Source organism: Perca flavescens, chromosome 5 (assembly GCF_004354835.1).
Source record: "Perca flavescens isolate YP-PL-M2 chromosome 5, PFLA_1.0, whole genome shotgun sequence".
Lineage (NCBI taxonomy): Eukaryota > Metazoa > Chordata > Actinopteri > Perciformes > Percidae > Perca > Perca flavescens.
In genome coordinates this window covers 31,471,079-31,488,917 of record NC_041335.1, presented here as the reverse complement: position 1 = coordinate 31,488,917, position 17,839 = coordinate 31,471,079, and the positions used below count along the sequence as shown (strand labels likewise).

Below are 17,839 nucleotides of genomic sequence, written 5' to 3'. Positions count from 1 at the left end.
GTTTTCAACTATTTTTATTTTACAACCAAAACAATATAACCATGTCGCAATACTCCCCCACCCTCCTTGAGTACTATGGGTTGCATCCTATCATCTAAATCCATGTGTTTCAAATGTGTTTCTCTTAAGCAATATGTGTGTGTACGCCCACAAAAACAAAACTAAATGGCCTGGCATGTTCAGCGAGTGCCAACCTTACAATACTTGGTAGCTTCCAGTAGTTTAAAAAGCAAAGTGCAATCGTTTAAGATAATTCTTGCCAAACAACGTTGGCTTCCACTTTACCACTGCATTGAGTAACCCCTCACTGTTTGAAACAGACTGATCTCATAAAGTGGCGTATGTATGACACGCCAATTCGTATGCCGTTTTTGCGTGTTATCAAGACGCATAATCCCTTTTTAGCGTGTTTATCAACGCTGTTCGGCCGCCATTGACCTACATTACGTGTGAATTTTCACCGTAGGGAGTTGTATGAAAGGACATAAGTCCGCAGAGAGAGCTTGGTTGGGGTGGCGGATGGGTAAAACACAGGACTTTCACCCAGGAGAGCCGGGATTGCGTCCCGTGTGTGGTGTTTTTTTAACCGTTTATTGTTTTCCTAAGCGTGTGACGTTGGTCACCGTCGTGTTTTTGTCGTTTTTTGTGTTTCTAAAGCCTTTCCCAATGTTCTTTTCCTAAACCCAACCTTTTTCTTTTTATTCTTTTTTTTTTTTACATTGTTCTCGCAATGGTACACCACGATCTCACGATAAGACGCCACGTGTGTATGTTTACATCTGCTGTATACATCGTAGACATACACGTGGATAGCTCAAAACGCGTACAGATAACACGCCATATGTTTACGCAAAGTCATGATGCCATGTTGGTTTGAAAGCACCTTTAAGCTTAAAATATGTCTTCACCTTAATCATCTAACAATTACTGTTGCCTTTTCTCTACAGCTACTACAACTGGAAGACACAGGTGTCCACGTCCAACTCGAGCCCTAACTTTGAGGTGATTTATGACGACCCTAACGGCCTTCTCTTTAAGAACAAGAGGGACAAAAAGATCTTAAATGTGGACCCTTTGGTAGGTTTGTGTTGTTGTTGTTGTTGTTGGTGTTGTCCTGTTTTGTTTTTAAGCCCCAGGGAGACAAATGGCACTGCTAATTAGATCAGTTCACCTGTTCCACAGCATTAAAATGTCCCAGGAAAGCAGAACGGCTACAGGGCTAAAAAGATCTTTTCAAAGGCTTTTTGCTGCAGCAGGGACTTCTTTGAAAACACATGTTGTTGTCCTTGTGGCTCAGGTGACTAACTTGCCATGTACCCACAACATCCTGTTTGTTTAATATGGCCTGGGGTCTTGCTGGCAAAAATGCAATTTTCACCTTTCTGACAATTTTACTAATTGCCTAGTTCTTCGCGAGTCTTTAATTAACCTCAGATATATCATAAACAGTCATTTTAAGAGGGAGACTACACAATAAGAGAATCAGTTGGAGAAACTCAGAGAGAGAAAGACATCAGTGGGAGGGATAGATGTTTGCTTTCCACCTGCACAAAGAACGGAGAATCAAGGGGTCGAGACAGGTGCTTCCTCCACACTCCGAGTCCGACAGGGGCCACGGAACAATAACGACTGACAGACTGTGTTTTTTTTCTCTCCAGTTCCCCTCTTTGCTGGGGGGTAGGGAAGTAGTTGGTGTGGGGCTGAACTATTTTGAAATTGCAGACAGAGCTGTGGGGACTGCGTTTTTGAGGCCAAGCACCAAAATGTCAGCTCAGTGTTCTAGCTGCGGTCGAGCACCGCCCCGACCAGGCTGTCTATTAAAAACACAAGAGAAGGCATAGGAAGCCAGACACAGCAAACCACCCGTGTGCCCAGAACCCCGCTCAGATCAGCTCAGCTCAGATTGGCTCAAAACGGAGCAGCACAGAACCATCCGGTTTTTAACCCACCATGAGCTCACTAGCTGCTCATGTGGCCACAGATCCGCAGTGGAACCTTCCAAAATCAAGGTTTACATCAACTCATTTTGGGTGGTTTGTTTGTTTTTCTGCTTTTTGTCATACTGTGACCACTTTTTCTATCCTAGCCAGAAAGTGGGTTGGGGGGTGGAGGGGTTGTCATACTGTATATCAGTTGTGACAATGGCTTTAGTCAATCAAAGTAAAAGTTTACAGTCACTTAGATGAAGTTTTGTTTCCCGAAAAAGTAGATGCTTATCATTTAGTTTAGCCAGCATTTCTTATTTTCTCTAAATGTGTCAAGTCATTTTTATCGGTCTATTTTTATTGATGCTCTTTTGAACTTGCAAAGGAAGACCGTCTCACTTATTAGGACACCCACAAGTGTGTTTGAGGTAAAAGTGTAAATTGAGTGTAATGGTTGGCTATGGATCCACTCCCACTAGAAGCTTTTGACACACTTAGCCTTGAATAAATGTTCCCAGCTGGTAGTGGCTTCACATCTTAGTGGTGGGGCCGTGTCAAATTTGACATTCAAAGTAACACAAAACATCTTGGAAAATGAACAATTACAGTCACTGTCAAATTCTTCTGCACTTGGCCTCCACTTTAATATACCTTTATTATAAAGAGATGTGTTCTGGATATCTGAGGTTTTGTTTAATTACTAACAGGCTTTATCTATGGCAGCTTTCACATTTTAAACCTGCACTGAAGGGATACTTTGCGGATGTAGTCTGAATGCACCTTTATAGACTGTAGATAATGCTGTTAGCCCTACTAACTGCTCTAACTCTGTGCTGGGTTTCAGTCTGGCCCTGGTGAGGACTCCAACAGGACATTCCTACAATCGGATCTCTACATCCATGTCGTCATCTATGACCACAACATCAGGACAGTCTAAGCTTCAGAGGCTGCTGCCGACACATTCATACATATGGCACATATTGGAGAGCACTGGAAGCCTCTAATTTGACCGAGTTGCTGTACAGTAGTTGCACCACCATTTACAAACTGTTGCCCTCATATCATGCATGCCATCTGGGTGGAGGTGCTGCAGTGGAAAAAAAATGGCTTTAAACTGAGGATTCCCAGAGGTAAGAAGTGGATGGACCAGTGTGACAACTTGGAAGTTTCCTTGCAAATAACCTGAGATTTGATGTGTTACTTCAGATTTTGGGACATTTCCCACCTATGTAAATGTAACATAGTTTTACTGTAAAGTTCTTTGGCCTTATTTAATCCATTTAGTAAATACCCAGTTTGGCTGAGTTTTTTTGGCATTCCCTGAAGGAATGGAACCTGCTCGGGGACCCTGGGATCGTCCCATCGTTTGGCCTGGCATGTTTTGGGCTGTTTGTCTAAACAAATTAAAGGCGTAAGAGCTTTGAAAGATGATGGGGGTTGCTTTTATGTCCTCCCCTAGGCTGTGGTAGCTCCAATTGGACTGGAAGAATGGTTAATGGCCTTAAAGCATTCCGCATGTTCCCAGATTCAAGGCACACTTTACAGGACATCAAAGTGCTCTGTTATTTACATATTAGTCATTTACTATGGTATTTTTTTAAATGGAAGACAACTTTACAAATAACCTGCTTTAGAAATGATTTAGGAAGTACAGAAGACTTGTAGTAGACTTACACTTTTTTGCATTTGTTATTGAAACACATGGTAAAAATTCAGCCCCACCACAAGTAACATTATCTATGTCTATAAGCTGTGAACAACAAATTACAGGGTCTTTGTTGTTAAATTAATTGTCTGTAGACTCTGCAGACACCTATTTGGGAGGAAACACTTATACCATTCAGTCAAAAGGAAACATCCTGCACAGGTACAGGCCAAAAGTTTGGACACACTTTCTCATTCAATGTGTTTCCTTTTTATTTTCATGACTATTTACATTGTAGATTCTCACTGAAGGCATCAAAACTATGAATGAACACATATGGAATTATGTACTTAACAAAAAAGTGTGAAATAACTGAAAACATGTCTTATATTTTAGATTCTTCAAAGTAGCCACCCTTTCCTTTTTTATTAATAAGGGAAAAAATTCCACTAATTAACCCTGACAAAGCACACCTGTGAAGTGAAAACCATTTCAGGTGACTACATCATGAAGCTCATTGAGAGAACACCAAGGGTTTGAAGAGTTATCAAAAAAAGCAAAGGGTGGCTACTTTGAGGAATCTAAAATATAAGACATGTTTTCAGTTATTTCACACTTTTTTGTTAAGTACATAATTCCATATGTGTTCATTCATAGTTTTGATGCCTTCAGTGAGAATCTACAATGTAAATAGTCATGAAAATAAAGAAACACATTGAATGAGAAGGTGTGTCCAAACTTTTGGCCTGTACTGTACCAGCTTTGTGGAGGTTGTTAATGTACAGTCTAACCATGGAGCATAGTATCCGCCTTTATACTTGTATCAACTCTTCACTCACCAATGCACTTTTCCCCCCATTCTTTGAATTACTTCTCGAAACCCTGTTGCTTTTGCTTTCTAAGAGTTAGATGAGAGGAAAGCTCTCTCATATCAGTGGTGAATATAAAAGTACAGCCAGAAGCCACTTAGCTTAGCATAAAGACTAGAAACAGGGGGAAACAGCTAGCTTCTCCAAAGGTAACAAAATCCGCTCACCAGCACCTCTCAAGCTTCACAATTAACATGTTATATCTGGTTTGTTTAATCCGTACAAAACCCAGAGTTGTGGTTTCACAGGAAGTTGTGCCGGACTATTTCTTGGACTCCCTGGATTCTTTGTCATGGCTCCCAGCCAAGAAATAGTATGATTCCTTTCTACCTTTAGACAGAGCCAGGCTTGCTTCCTGTCTTCCCATTACGCTAAGATAACTGTCTCCTGGGTGTAGCTTAATGTAATGTATAGACAGTAAAGTGGTATTGTTTTTTTTTTCATCTAACTCTCTGCAAGAAAGCAACATGTTGATCCCTTTAAACTGACATAGAAGCAGCCATAAGCATACGCATTAATGTGCCATTTTACTACTTTCCCCTGCATCAATTAAGCTGAAATTTATTTCTGAAATTTACGAGATTTAATCAAATTAGTTCATTCTAACACCCGGTTACCACGGCAGCCTTCCACTGGCTGAATTAACCTCATTGAAACAATATGTGTGGTGACATGTGGATGTGGGTTCTGGTTCTGTAAAAGCAGGGGCTCAGGGAATGGGGGTCTGGTTTGGGGTTTTCTTAGTCAGTGTTTTTTTTTATTTTTTATAAAGAAGATGTGAGCTCTGGGCCTATTTTGGGGTGATGATGAACAGACTTTGTAAAAGTCTTCTGGACTTTTACAAAAAACTATGTGATTAACTGGGTCGAGAGGAGGTTGTGTTTCATTTATTTTCTCTTCATCTTCACAATGTGTTTTTGTTGTAGTATGTCTTTAAATATATTTTTTGAGTTTTAGGCTGTTGCCTCAACAAAACTAACTGGACATACAATTCAAATTTGGCAGAAGAATTGTGTTGGGAGTGTCATTGTTTTTGACCAGATTTAACCTTGAGGCGAGGGCTGTCCACCTGACTATCTGTCTCACTATCTGCCCTGCTTGGTGTTTAAGTGTTGGGAGTAAAGACGCAAACTGTCCGGGTGGCAAATGAACATTTCACCCTCATCTACAGCTGTTTAGGTTTACAGGCCGCAGCTCATTCATGTGGCACGGTGATGGTGATGAAACAGCCCGCTCTGCTCTCCCTCCCTGAAAGTGGTATCAGTCGCTCCAAACACCTACCAATCAAAACAACAGATGTGAAAACTTAAAATGCCGGTGGACTGACAAACAAGCAAGAATCACTAGTGAAATGCTACTTTTTTTCTGTGACGTACAGTACCTCTGTGGAAAACCAAACCTCAAAACAACAAGTTGCTGGAACTCACCCAGACAGATCATGTGTCTATAAATAGTAACGATCTACAATATAAAAGTCTTTAAATGGTTATATCCCTCTTCATTTCTTTTATTGGGCTTTTAAGCTGTTGGGGTTTTAACTGAAGCATGGTTTTATTAGTTTGAGGCCTGACTTGCCCCTAATATACACAACATGAGGTAAAGAGGTGGATTCAGACTAATATGGGCCTTAGATAGTCGAGGCACTATTCAGCCTTCTCTATGTAACAAGCTTGGTTTCACCTTAATTTAATGTCTCTTCATTTAGTTTGGCCTCTTTTATGTGTTTGACATTTCCAGTCTTTCCTATAAAGTACTTGAAAGCAATACTTGAGTAAAAGTACAAGTATCTTACCAGAAAATGACTTTGTTTGAAGTTAAAGTCACCTTTTAGAATATTACTTGAGTAAAAGTCTGTAAGTATCTGATATTTACTGTACTTGAGTATCAAAAGTAATTTTCTGATATTAAATGTGCTTAACTATTAGAAGTTAAAATACAGAAAAACTTTGATAATGAACTCTATTGTGGCTTCCTTTTAGTAAAGCATACTATTCAGGGTTTCCATACCACAAGTCTGACATCAACAAAGAGAAAAACAGAAACATAATTTTAAGTTTTTGTTCACTCCAACGTCCAAAAGCATTTCTTGTAGGTAACGGGTAACGAAGACACTGAGGGGAAAAGTAGTGGAGTAAAAGTATACATTTTATTGAGGAAAAGTAGAGGAGTAAAATTGAAAATGTTGTGGCCGGGTTGGTTCAGTGGGTAGAGCAGGCGCACATTTAAATAGAGGTTTAGGCCTTGACGCAGGGGTCCAGGGTTCGAGTCCGACCTGTGATGATTTCCTGCATGTCTTCCTCCTCTCTCTCCCCTTTCTCACCTAGCTGTCCTGTCCATTGAAGGCGGAAAAGCCCAAAACAATTATCTTAAAAAAAAAAGTGAAAGTTTCTAATAATATAAATAACAAAGTAAAGTACAGATATGTGAAATTCTACTTAAGTACAGTAACTAAGTATTTGTACTTTGTTACCTTGTTAACATTGGACATTTTATTACCAACAGCATTTAAGCCTCAGATGGATGGCAACAAAATTGACAAGCTCCAAAACAAACTTCAGGTAAACATTATGACACTATGGCTAAAGAATTAGTCTTGACCAAAGCTTTTGATGACTGCAGCCATTTCATTTCGCACTAAGGCCTAATCCACACGTACCTGGGTATTTTTTTAAACATAGCTATAGCTATGTGTTTTGGCCTTTTGTCCACACGCTAACTGCGTTTTAATTAACTGAAAGCAGATCTTTTTATTTTTCTGAAGCTCTGTTTTCAGTGTTGACATATAGACAGGGGAAAGTGTACACTGTTATCTCCTTTTGTGGGGCGTCCCAAATGAGGCAACATTTTGTGCAATGGTAGACATGGCCAAAATAGTGCTGTATCTATCTTTGTTCACAGGACTTTTAGCATGTTTACACATAAATGTACAGTTACTCTTCCATTATATTGAGGAACAAAGGCGTCAGAATGCGCAATGGAGCAATCAATGCGCAATTGCAGCCAGGTAGCCTTCCGTTAACTTTTTTTTTCAGGCTTCTGATGGCTTTAGCGTTAGGGTTATATCGCCACCTGTTGCTCTTGACAGCGCTTCAATTGTTTTTTTTGTGTTTTCATTTGGACGGATATTTTTTTTTAAACAGTGTTTGTGTGGACTGGATTTTTTTGAGAATGAAGGAGAGAAACCATAAGTTTTCAAAAATGGTGTAACACATGGTAGGCTACATTTGGTAGTTATGCTGTGGATAACCTCTGATATTTACTGCACACATGCTACATTAAGTCATTTTAACATTGTCGAAACATTGCTGTTCAGCTGATGCAACGCTAAAGTCTGAATCAAATCAGTCAAGTGTGGCCCGGTGTGTAAAACTTGAGGAATTCATCAACACGTTTGATTGAATGAATTTCCCTTTACTCAGATTGTTTCAACAACATTCTTTTTTCAACAGAGTACTGACAGCAGCAGTAAAATAAAAAGATAAACAACCCCAATTTGAATCAGGCTTTTATGCTACTGTGCATGGTTGTTTTCACATTCATAAGCATATTTCTAGAGGATACTGATTGCTTTCTCTACAGCAACTACAATTTGAACTCAATAGTTGTTCTAATTACAGTGTCCTTATGTGATTTGCTCTTTCAGCGCAGTCATTCAGAAAAGCACTTGAACTAGTTCCTCCATTGGATAAACCAAACCGCCAGGCACGTGCACCTCAAAATGTTAAGTAGGCCTTTTGTTAAAGGATCAAATCTGTCTTTAAACAAGTCAGGTGCCCATGTGCCTTCATTGAAACAGGTTTTGCTAGCTGTTATCATTCCTCCTGTTACTGATCATTAAGAGATTCATTCCTGTGTAAGTGATGGGGAACATGATCCACATTCCTGGTTTGTAAAAATACATTACAAACTGTATTTGAAGCTAATACAAGGCTTTAGCAGTCCGAGTTAGACAAACCAAGTAGGTATCTTTCAAAATTATGGCCAAGGCTCATTTATATTTGTATGTCCTTTATGTCTGTCTTATGCATATAGGTCTGAAACATGCACTGATTGATTGATTGATTGATTAATTGATTGATTGATTGTTCTGGGTTGATCCAGTCAGGTCCTTTCTGCCAGCTGACTGCACTCTGCTGCCACTTTGCTGTTGTTTGAATTGATTCTGTCCTGCCCATCTCCTCACAGTTAAAGGGGTTAAACCCGTTCAGTGTGTTGACTGCTATGAAGGACATGGCATGCTAATATTATTGCCATCAGATGTCCAAGGGCGGGGAAATGCCCTAATCATTTCCTCCCGAGTGCCCCTGAAAGAGAAGCTCAGTGGCGGGGGGTGGTGGGTGGCTGGCTGTTTAAACCCCGCCTGGATGAGCTGTTTTGGGGGGGGGCGGTGGGGAGGGGGTCGGGGGAGGCACAGTACAGCATCCGGATCGGACCGTGATGGTACAGGATGTGTGTGCTTAACTCTATTGAACTAAACTAAATAGGGGAGAGAGCCTTTAATGCCGACAATAAGCCGCTTCATTCAGCAGCGCGGTCCAGACGCACAGCTCTGTGGAGTAGAAATTACGCACGGAGGGGCTGTTCTGCGGCAGCTGTTTAGATATTCAAAATCAGTTCAATAAATTGGCGGAATTTCCTTTAATGAAATATTTTAAAGATCCGTCTTGAATCAACTGACAACACAGCCTTTCAGCTCTTGATAAGATAATTTGTCCCCAGGCTGAATGTGCGTAAAAGTATCGTGAACAGGAAACTCTGAGAGAGTGAGTGAGAGAGCGAGAGAGAGAGAGAGAGAGAGAGAGAGAGAGAGAGAGAGAGAGAGAGAGAGAGAGAGAGAGAGAGAGAGAGAGAGAGAGAGAGATATCCAGCTGGTCCCACAAGTCCTATAATACCAAGCACAACATGCTTTACCTTCAATGAAAGCTGAGACGGGGGGACGGTTGACTGCTGGTCCTGAAATCAGCTCAGAGCTCGGATACAAAACCAAGAGCGTCGCTGTTTTAGCGGCTTAGTTCTCCCGCATCTGTTCCACTACACCTTCTGCTGTGCGCCAGAACATTTATCATTCACTGACTGTGGCACGTTTAGAACTGCAACTTATTAAAAGCACAGAGACAACTTGGATAACGCTCTTACTTTTCCCTGCCCACCTTCCTGTCTTGCTGTGACTGGTGTCAAAGGTGATGGTATCATTTTCTAAGAGAGGACTCCTCAGGTGATGGTCTGTCTTTTTGTAGATAGTGACCGCTTTTGGAAACGTTCTAGGTTTTCCACTACTATTAGTTTTTCTGCTGCTACCTTCGCTTTGGCTCAAGCATGGCTCTATACTCTGGGTTTGTGGTCGTACTACTTTACGGATGGAGTTATATGTGCGTTGGATACTGCGCGATGCTGAAAACGGACAGTTTCCCCGACAGACGAAAGGTGGATTTTACGCATTCGGAGGATAAAGAGCACCCTGCTAAAGACGACCAGGATCTGCTTTTACAGGATACAATGACGGAACACATGCAGATGCTTTACGCGAAGTACAACCGTGCTGGATTTCCATTCAAGGACGGCAACACTGTCCGCAGTTTCAAAGCGCACTGGGGTAGGTGTCCAAGTTTTACGCATGTTAACAACACTGAGTTCTGCCAGTCAAGAGAGGACATAAATGCAAGCCTTGTATAATATTTTTTCGTAAAAGTAAACTGGATCTGGTAACGTGTCCTGCCCCGCTCAGTTACAATTATCCGCACAAAGTGCACCGAGCTACAGAATGTGTGCGCGATTTCTGTGTTATATTTAAAAAACAATAGCACGCATTTCAGGAGCAAAATGTTTATTATTCTGATTTTGTTAATAAAACTGTAAAGAAAGTTGAAAACTGCAATTCACGTGCTGAGCAGAAACTAAGATACACCTGTTGATCCAGTCATGGAAACGTTATCAACCTGTTACCCGTGCCCTGCGCCAGGAACAGAGATTCCGCATCCGATATCTGTATGCAAAATATTTTCCCAACACATTTGTTTTTATCACCTTCAGATTTCAGTGTTAGATAGTGTAGATAGATATTCTCTCGAGCAGCATCTGGCAGCTGCCAAGCCTTTCTGCATTGGAGCAGAATTGAAGAGTTTTCACTGCAATGAGCTTCTGCATTTAAAGGGCTTTTATTGTTTTCTCTGGGAGCTCTTCCAGTAACTTTAATCTTATAACTCTAAATTGCTTACAGCCTGCGCTGTGTTATTATCACTTCGACGTGTCCACTATTAAAAACGACCTTTTTCAATTTAGGGTTAAAGTTTGTTAGATTATACTGCCTCCTATCGCCTGGGTGCTGTATGTCATAGCATATAAAGGGTCAGTTCACCCAAATTACAAACATGTTCTTACCCCCAGTGGTATCTAGCCATGCAGATAGGTTGAGGTGTTATATGCCTGGGTTTTGAGATATTTTGAGACTGTTTTCTGGAATTATACTTTGCAATATTATATGTTAAAAAGGCAACCGCAACATCTCTTTCCATAAACACTGTCCTGGTTACTCTTGATGATCCACAGACCTCACGGTGGAAGGTTTTCGGTGAAACTACTATCCTTCAAAGAAAGGGAGCACTTTAGATATGATAAGCGTGTTTTGTGGATTGTCCGGAGTATTGGGATAAAGACAGAAAACTTCAGATATTTCAAAACCTTGGCAAATAAAACCAACATTAGGCTATCCGCATGGCTGAGAAAATGTTGGATCAGGATAAAGTGAATACATTCATACAAAATGATTCTGATTGTTAATTAATACAGTAAGGTTGGTTAGTTTGTGATGTCCTGTACAACTGTGTTACATTGTGCAAATAATATTATTCATTATATACACAGGTACAATAAACAAGAAGCAGCTGCAGATTTTTAACCTCACCTCCCTCACCAAGTCAGAAGACGTTCTGTCTGCCACTCTTCATTATTACATTGGAGACCTTCAGAACAGCACCCAGGGCTGCTCCAGGTCCAAAAGCTGTGGACGCCACGGCCCCCGGAGGCACAACCACATCCACATGGTCATCTGGAGTTTTGCTTCTGTAGATAACAAGATAAGGACTCTAGGACACTTTCAGATCAATGTGTCGACCCTCTACAGGGACTTCATATCTTGGCAGTGGAAGGACGTTACTCGTGTGGTCAACCAGGCCAAACACCACGACGAGCTGCTTATTGGGATCGATGTGGCCTCCCAAGGGCCCCAGCAATGGAAGAAGCTCCTGTCTGACCGCTCACCCTACATCCTGGTCTACGCCAATGACTCTGCCATTTCAGAGCCTGAAAGTGTGGTAGCCACCCTCCAGAGACACCACTCAGTTGGAGGGGAAGGCTCCATTTCACACAGCTTCCAAAAACTGGGACTGCGTGAGCGAAACAACACTGAACAAGAACAGCCGCAGCCCAGACACAAGCGCTCGGTGAACGTTCTGCTCCCATTGCAAAACAACGAACTTCCCGGGCACGAGTATCCGTACAAGACGACCGGTTGGGATGAGACGAGTCCATACGAACCTTTTGAAAATAAGCAGCCTCGTCGGCCACGTAAAAAGACACGCAAGAATCAGCGGCACAAGATGCCCCTGCTGCAGTTTGATGAGCAGACGATCAAAAAGGCGCGAAAGAAGCAGTGGAACGAGCCCAGGAACTGCGCTCGGAGATACCTGAAAGTGGACTTTGCTGACATTGGATGGAGTGAATGGATTATATCACCCAAGTCGTTTGATGCTTACTACTGCTCAGGGTCCTGCCAATTCCCCATGCCAAAGGTGAGACTCTTGTAGTGCACTTCTGAAATGGTTGCCAACCTGAGGGTCAGTAATTGGGAAAGCAGATGAAGTACCCTAGATGTTCACCAATATTGGGGTTTCTTTTCTTTGGAATTACTGAAATATTTTACTTTTTTAGGACTCTAAACTTAATTCAAATAAAACAGGAGAAATTAGGCCCATAGCCATATGTAACTTGGGACAATGGGTTACAATTATACATTGCTTTGCTTCTAGGGGTCACAAGTCAAAAGGGTAGGGAACCACTGCTCTACTGGGTCATACTTCAAACACTTCCAGTAACCAGGTTTTGTTTCTTCTCTGCCAATAGATTGCAAATTGTAGGCCACATATGTTTTCATTTAAATTTGAGTTTTTGCCAGCTTTTTAATTTATTTTGTCACCAAGTATATTTATATAAATGTGTTTTTAGATGCTTTAGTTCAGATACATATTAACAACTGATGCACTAACACACGATATGACACCAGAACTCAACATACAGTACAACAGACTACAAACATCAGTCAGTATGTTTAACATTTAAACACAGCTTTTTTTCAGCCAGTGTGGTAAATATTATGTGAGTAGAACAGGCTTTAGCTATCAGTACATCTAGCCATTAACCTTTCAGTTCCTCGTCTACTGCTCTGTATAATGTTCATTTGGATAGCATTAATATCAGTCCCTGAAGCATATCTGTCTTCTATTATAAATGATAATGCCAAGTAACAGAAATGTATGCCATCTGCTTTCATCTTCAACTGCCAGGATAAACTAGTTACAGTTGTAGCTCATGTTTTAATCTTCTGCTGTATATTTAAGACATTAAGGTCATTAAGTCTTTGATGATATGCATCAGAGCTTAATTTATATAATTTAACAAAAAAAGGTCAGTTTAGAGGGAATTCCTACTTTACTAAACATGTAGTAAAAGTGGCCAAACTACAGATTATGTAATCCAAATGGCTTTGTAACAAAAAATTGAAACATAGTCTTGCTCAGATGTACAACTTCCTAAGGAGCAGGTGGCTGACCTCGACATTGAAAATCAATAAAACGTTATAACCATGGTGAAGGAAAACGAACAAGTACCTTTAAGGAAGCAACTCAGTTTTATGTCATTCCTACAGGTTTCTCTTCAGTTGTATTTGAAAGAACATGCAAAGAAGTAAGAGAAATAAAGAAACTTGTACTTCATCTAATCTTCATCATCACCTCCCCTCGTAGCTTGTGGCCCCGGTGACAAGATAACATCACAGGTATTTTAAACATGGCCGGAATGCACGAGATCCATTCACTTAATTCATTACCTCGGAGTCGCCGGCCTTTGTAGTCGGACGTAATTAGTCCCAGAAGTAGGGCCTAAGGCAACCTCCTCCCTCTCTTGTAGGTTTGCTGCCTGTGATGTTGTTTCTCCTTTGTCAGGCTAGTGCTTTAAAAGCTGGTAAATAGCTACTATTAAAAGGTGCCCTGTCACTTATTGGATCCCGCCAAGACATGAAGCAGCTGATCAGGTGTGTGAACTGAGCTAGCACTCAGGCCCTCTGATTGTGGTCTACCTGCAGCTGCTTGTTGGATCCACTGAACAATACTCTTTTAATTGTGCATTATATAGTAGATATGTTAACTTGACAAATTTGCTATGGATGGTGGTTCCTGTGTGATCTAAAGGATAAATGTTGTAATAAATAGCTCACAAAGAGCTATGTAAAAGATGCTCTCCTGGACTCTTAATAGAAAATTCCAGTATATTACAAATGTGGCCCTATTTTAATAGATTTGGTCATGTCTATTGGTTTTAACACCACTACAGCAAAGTCAGATGGTACACAAAATGAGCAGTTAGATGATCAGACAGGTTGGAAACATGCCAATAGTGTATCAAGATTATCTGAATCACTTTTTTGGACCTAATATGTCGGTAACAATCGTTCACAAAACTATGCATGCACAACTATCGCACGTTAGTCATAGTTCATACTTTTAGTTAACTGTGATGGATGTTAACAATGGACATTTGGCTAATAATTAAACCATTAACTTGCTTCTTCTGTTCCAAATATGTTTGGTATATGTGGTTAAAAAAAAGAAAAAAGAATGGCTTTATGTCTGTCCGCTTGTGTTTTTTCCCTGTTAAACTTCTTAATCCCCATTAAACACCTTTTATTAATGTTGATTTCTGTGATTGTCAATTAACAAAGTGCATCTAAAAAGAAAATTATGTAAAATATGCAAAACAACCACATTATTTTACAAAGTGATCAGAAATTAAAGTGCATCACTGAATACTAGCCAAGGAAAACATTTGCTTTAACAGTGATTTGTTTTTATAATGGACAATTGCAGTACAACATGTTGAAGCATATTCCTCTCTGGATACATTAAATCCTTTTTAATAATTTTTGTCCCTTTGCTTTATAGGCTCTGAAGCCCTCTAACCATGCCACCATCCAGAGCATAGTGCGGGCGGTGGGCGTCGTACCTGGCATCCCCGAGCCGTGCTGTGTCCCAGAGAAGATGTCTTCCCTCAGCATCCTCTTCTTTGACGAGGACAAGAATGTGGTGCTGAAAGTCTACCCCAATATGACTGTAGATTCTTGTGCCTGTAGATAGATGTTTTTGTCCTTCAATGCCTGTTCACAAAAAACTCACGTCATACAGAGAAAGAAAAAAAAAAAGTCAACACATGCAGCCAAAACTCTCTCCTCCTGTCCCTTAAGTCTTACACTCTTTCACTCACAAACACCCATTGAACACAACTTCCCTTTTGCACTGGAGGAGAGTACAGCCTGTTGTTCCAGGTGAAGAGAAAACTGGTCATGGGAAGGAATGGATCGTGTGAGTCACCCTCGTGAAAGATAATTGGAATGGAAAGTCAAATCTCCATGCTCCGATTTCACCACCACTGTTTATCTTTATGTCTTAATCATTGCTGCTCAGTTATGTTGGGCGAGAGCAGGGTGACTATGAATCATAAACTCACTATCAAGATATACAAATACTGATCGAGGCATAAGAGAGACAAGAATTGAAGGAAAAATCACTTTTCAGGATAAATGATCTCAGTTTGAACTGATGCCTCTGAGGGAGGGGGGATCATTCTCATCTTTCTCTCCTTCATAGCTTGAAGTTGTCTGTTGTCATTACCACCAAGTCACCTATGCTCGCACTTGCATGGTTTTTGTTACTATTTGTATGTATTTATGTCTGTACTGTACTATCACTGTGTTATTCACTATATGAGAAGTTAATGTATAATTATTGGCTTGGCTGCTATAGAGAGATATATTAGATTCCAAAGCCAGAATTGTGACGTAGACGGTACAGTAGATAGCCGTACATATTTGTGTTTAGATCACTGCTCCATTATTGTACAGTACAAAACCCACATTTTAAGAGTTTATTATATGAGGAAGTGTAAGCTACTTTTCATTTGTGGTCTTCATTAACAGTTGGAATGGGAAGTTTTGGAGGAGACCCAAAATACCATTGTTTCACCAAGAAGATGTTTTGCAAGTAAACTTCAGATTTGATTTGGAAAGATAAAGCAATACAGCATATCAAAAGAAGAAAGGACTACATTGAACAAGGACTATCAGCATCTGTTTTTGACAAGTGTAAAACCACAAGACTCTAAAAGCCAATTGATGTGTGGAATTTTGAAAGCCTTGTTGGACCTGATAAGCTCAGAAAGAAATCTAATAAGTCGTGGCAGGCATACAAGTTTAATACTAATGGTTTCAATGGACTGATATCAGGCTGAACCTATTTGTTTTTGGCATTGTTGAAGTTCCGAACATGTTGCCATTACATTCTGTTTAAAAGTATGTATCGTATTTACAGCATAGAATGACATGTATTAAGAAAAACTATTATAAACTGCCAGATGCTTCTAGAAATCTGTTTTAATCAACTAAGATATCAATAACGTCAGTATCAAGTAAATATACACTGCTGGTCTGGAATCAGTTTTGGTTTACATATCCTAAAGGCTCATCATTTTTGTTTTTTTCTGCCAATTTTCTTTGAATAAAACTGGATTTCTTTTAAAGGTTGAGATGGATCGAAAACACTATTGTGTTTTCATCTCCAAGAAAAAACTGGGAACTATAGTTGACAGTAAACAGGGTCCTCTGGTTGCAACCCTAGAAATAAAATGAGCAGTGCATTATGCGCAAGTTCCTCAAAGTAATTCAAAATTGTGCTTCTGGGATTTTATTATCCAGTTTTCACCCAGATTTTCTCATGAGATCTTCAAATTCCCCCTTTAAAATAAAAACCAAAAATGGTGAGCACTACATATAATATATTGAATGGTCAGGGAGATCTGGTCTGTTTTCCTGGGTCACATAAGCATTTAATATTAGAGAGAAGAGTTTACATAAATCATTATTACTTTGCGTCAGGTCAACATTGAACAACAGGCACACCTGGAAGAGCAGTTGACATGTCGTAACGTTGGCTTGGGTTGTTTATTATTGTCAGAGTTCAAAAAACTAAATATTTATTCAGAGCAAATAGACTGAAAATATAGCAGCAAACCTTTTTTCTATACACTTGTACATTGTTTTTGTATATAGCTCACCATATGTTGATGACATTCTAATGTCTCTTTGAGATAGAAGTGCCTTTTGAAATGGGTGGACTTCTGCTTTGCAAAAAGGTTTGATTTGATTCATCGCCTGTTCAGAGGGTCTCGGTTGTTCAGAGAACTGAGCTCAGTTTGCAATGAAGTCAAAGCAAGCAGCTGGGAATAGTTTTTTTTAATGGTACAAAATAGTCTACAGTGAGTGAACATAGTGCATTTTCTTTTGATAAGTATGGAGAATTTACTCTAAAATGTATTTCAAATAATTCACTATTTTGATATTTCAGAGACATTTGTTTATTGTCAATAGCTAAGGGCAGATTTTTTTAACTTTATATATTTTGTACTGACACCTTTTTCCAGTTTGTGCTTCCTCATCTTGTGCCAATACAGATTGTATCAGTGCATGCTGTAGAATGGAGTGGCTCTCCTCTGGTTGTGCCAGTACAACATTGCAGACATGACTATCGCTGACAAGTCATTTTTGGGGCCTTTCCTTGTGCTGCATTCGAGACTGGACCCGTTTCTAAACTTCACTGATGTCTTTTGGAGTGCAAAAATCAAAGAGACTTGGATACAGTACAGTATATCAGCAGTTTTTAAGAGCTTACTCCTCTTCACTGTTCAATCCTATTTTGTAAATGTTTTGCTGTAGGTAAAAAAAGAAATGCTTGTACAATAAGCTTCATAAAATATATTTGTATATGGAAATGACCTTTAACATGCATCTATTTATTTTCTGTATGTTGCATATCTTGTACAGGTGTGGTCTGGGAAAGGGGGACCAAAACTCTGACATGTCAATGGTCTTTATATCTGTGATGGACATTTGTCACTACTAAAGACCCCCCCCCCCCCACCTCTGAGCTCTGACCTACCTTACAAAGCATTCAAAGAAATGAATAAAAGTATGCAAGACTCAGCTCTATCAAGGATTGTATTTGGTTCTAAACCTGAAGGTTTCGAAGGGTAGTAGCAAAAAAACAACACGCAAAGCAAAATGTATTTCCTTTATCTCTCCC

General features: G+C 40.0%; 2 protein-coding genes across 2 annotated transcripts in view; both read left to right on the top strand.

The window, feature by feature from the left end:
- cfap299 (cilia and flagella associated protein 299) overlaps positions 1 to 3,794 on the top strand; it is a 75,706-nt gene extending 71,912 nt beyond the window's left edge. Inside the window, exons 5-6 of the mRNA XM_028578819.1 lie at positions 948 to 1,077; positions 2,770 to 3,794. Of these exons, the coding sequence (XP_028434620.1) occupies positions 948 to 1,077; positions 2,770 to 2,862 (223 nt within the window). The 3' untranslated portion in view covers positions 2,863 to 3,794. The remainder of the gene's footprint in view (positions 1 to 947; positions 1,078 to 2,769) is intronic.
- A 5,584-nt stretch (positions 3,795 to 9,378) lies between these two features.
- bmp3 (bone morphogenetic protein 3) lies at positions 9,379 to 17,678 on the top strand. Its single transcript, XM_028578818.1, has 3 exons — positions 9,379 to 10,032; positions 11,301 to 12,226; positions 14,651 to 17,678. Exons 1-3 carry the CDS (start codon positions 9,756 to 9,758, stop codon positions 14,840 to 14,842), a joined length of 1,395 nt encoding a protein of 464 aa, XP_028434619.1. The 5' UTR covers positions 9,379 to 9,755; the 3' UTR covers positions 14,843 to 17,678.
- Positions 17,679 to 17,839: the final 161 nt, after the last annotated feature.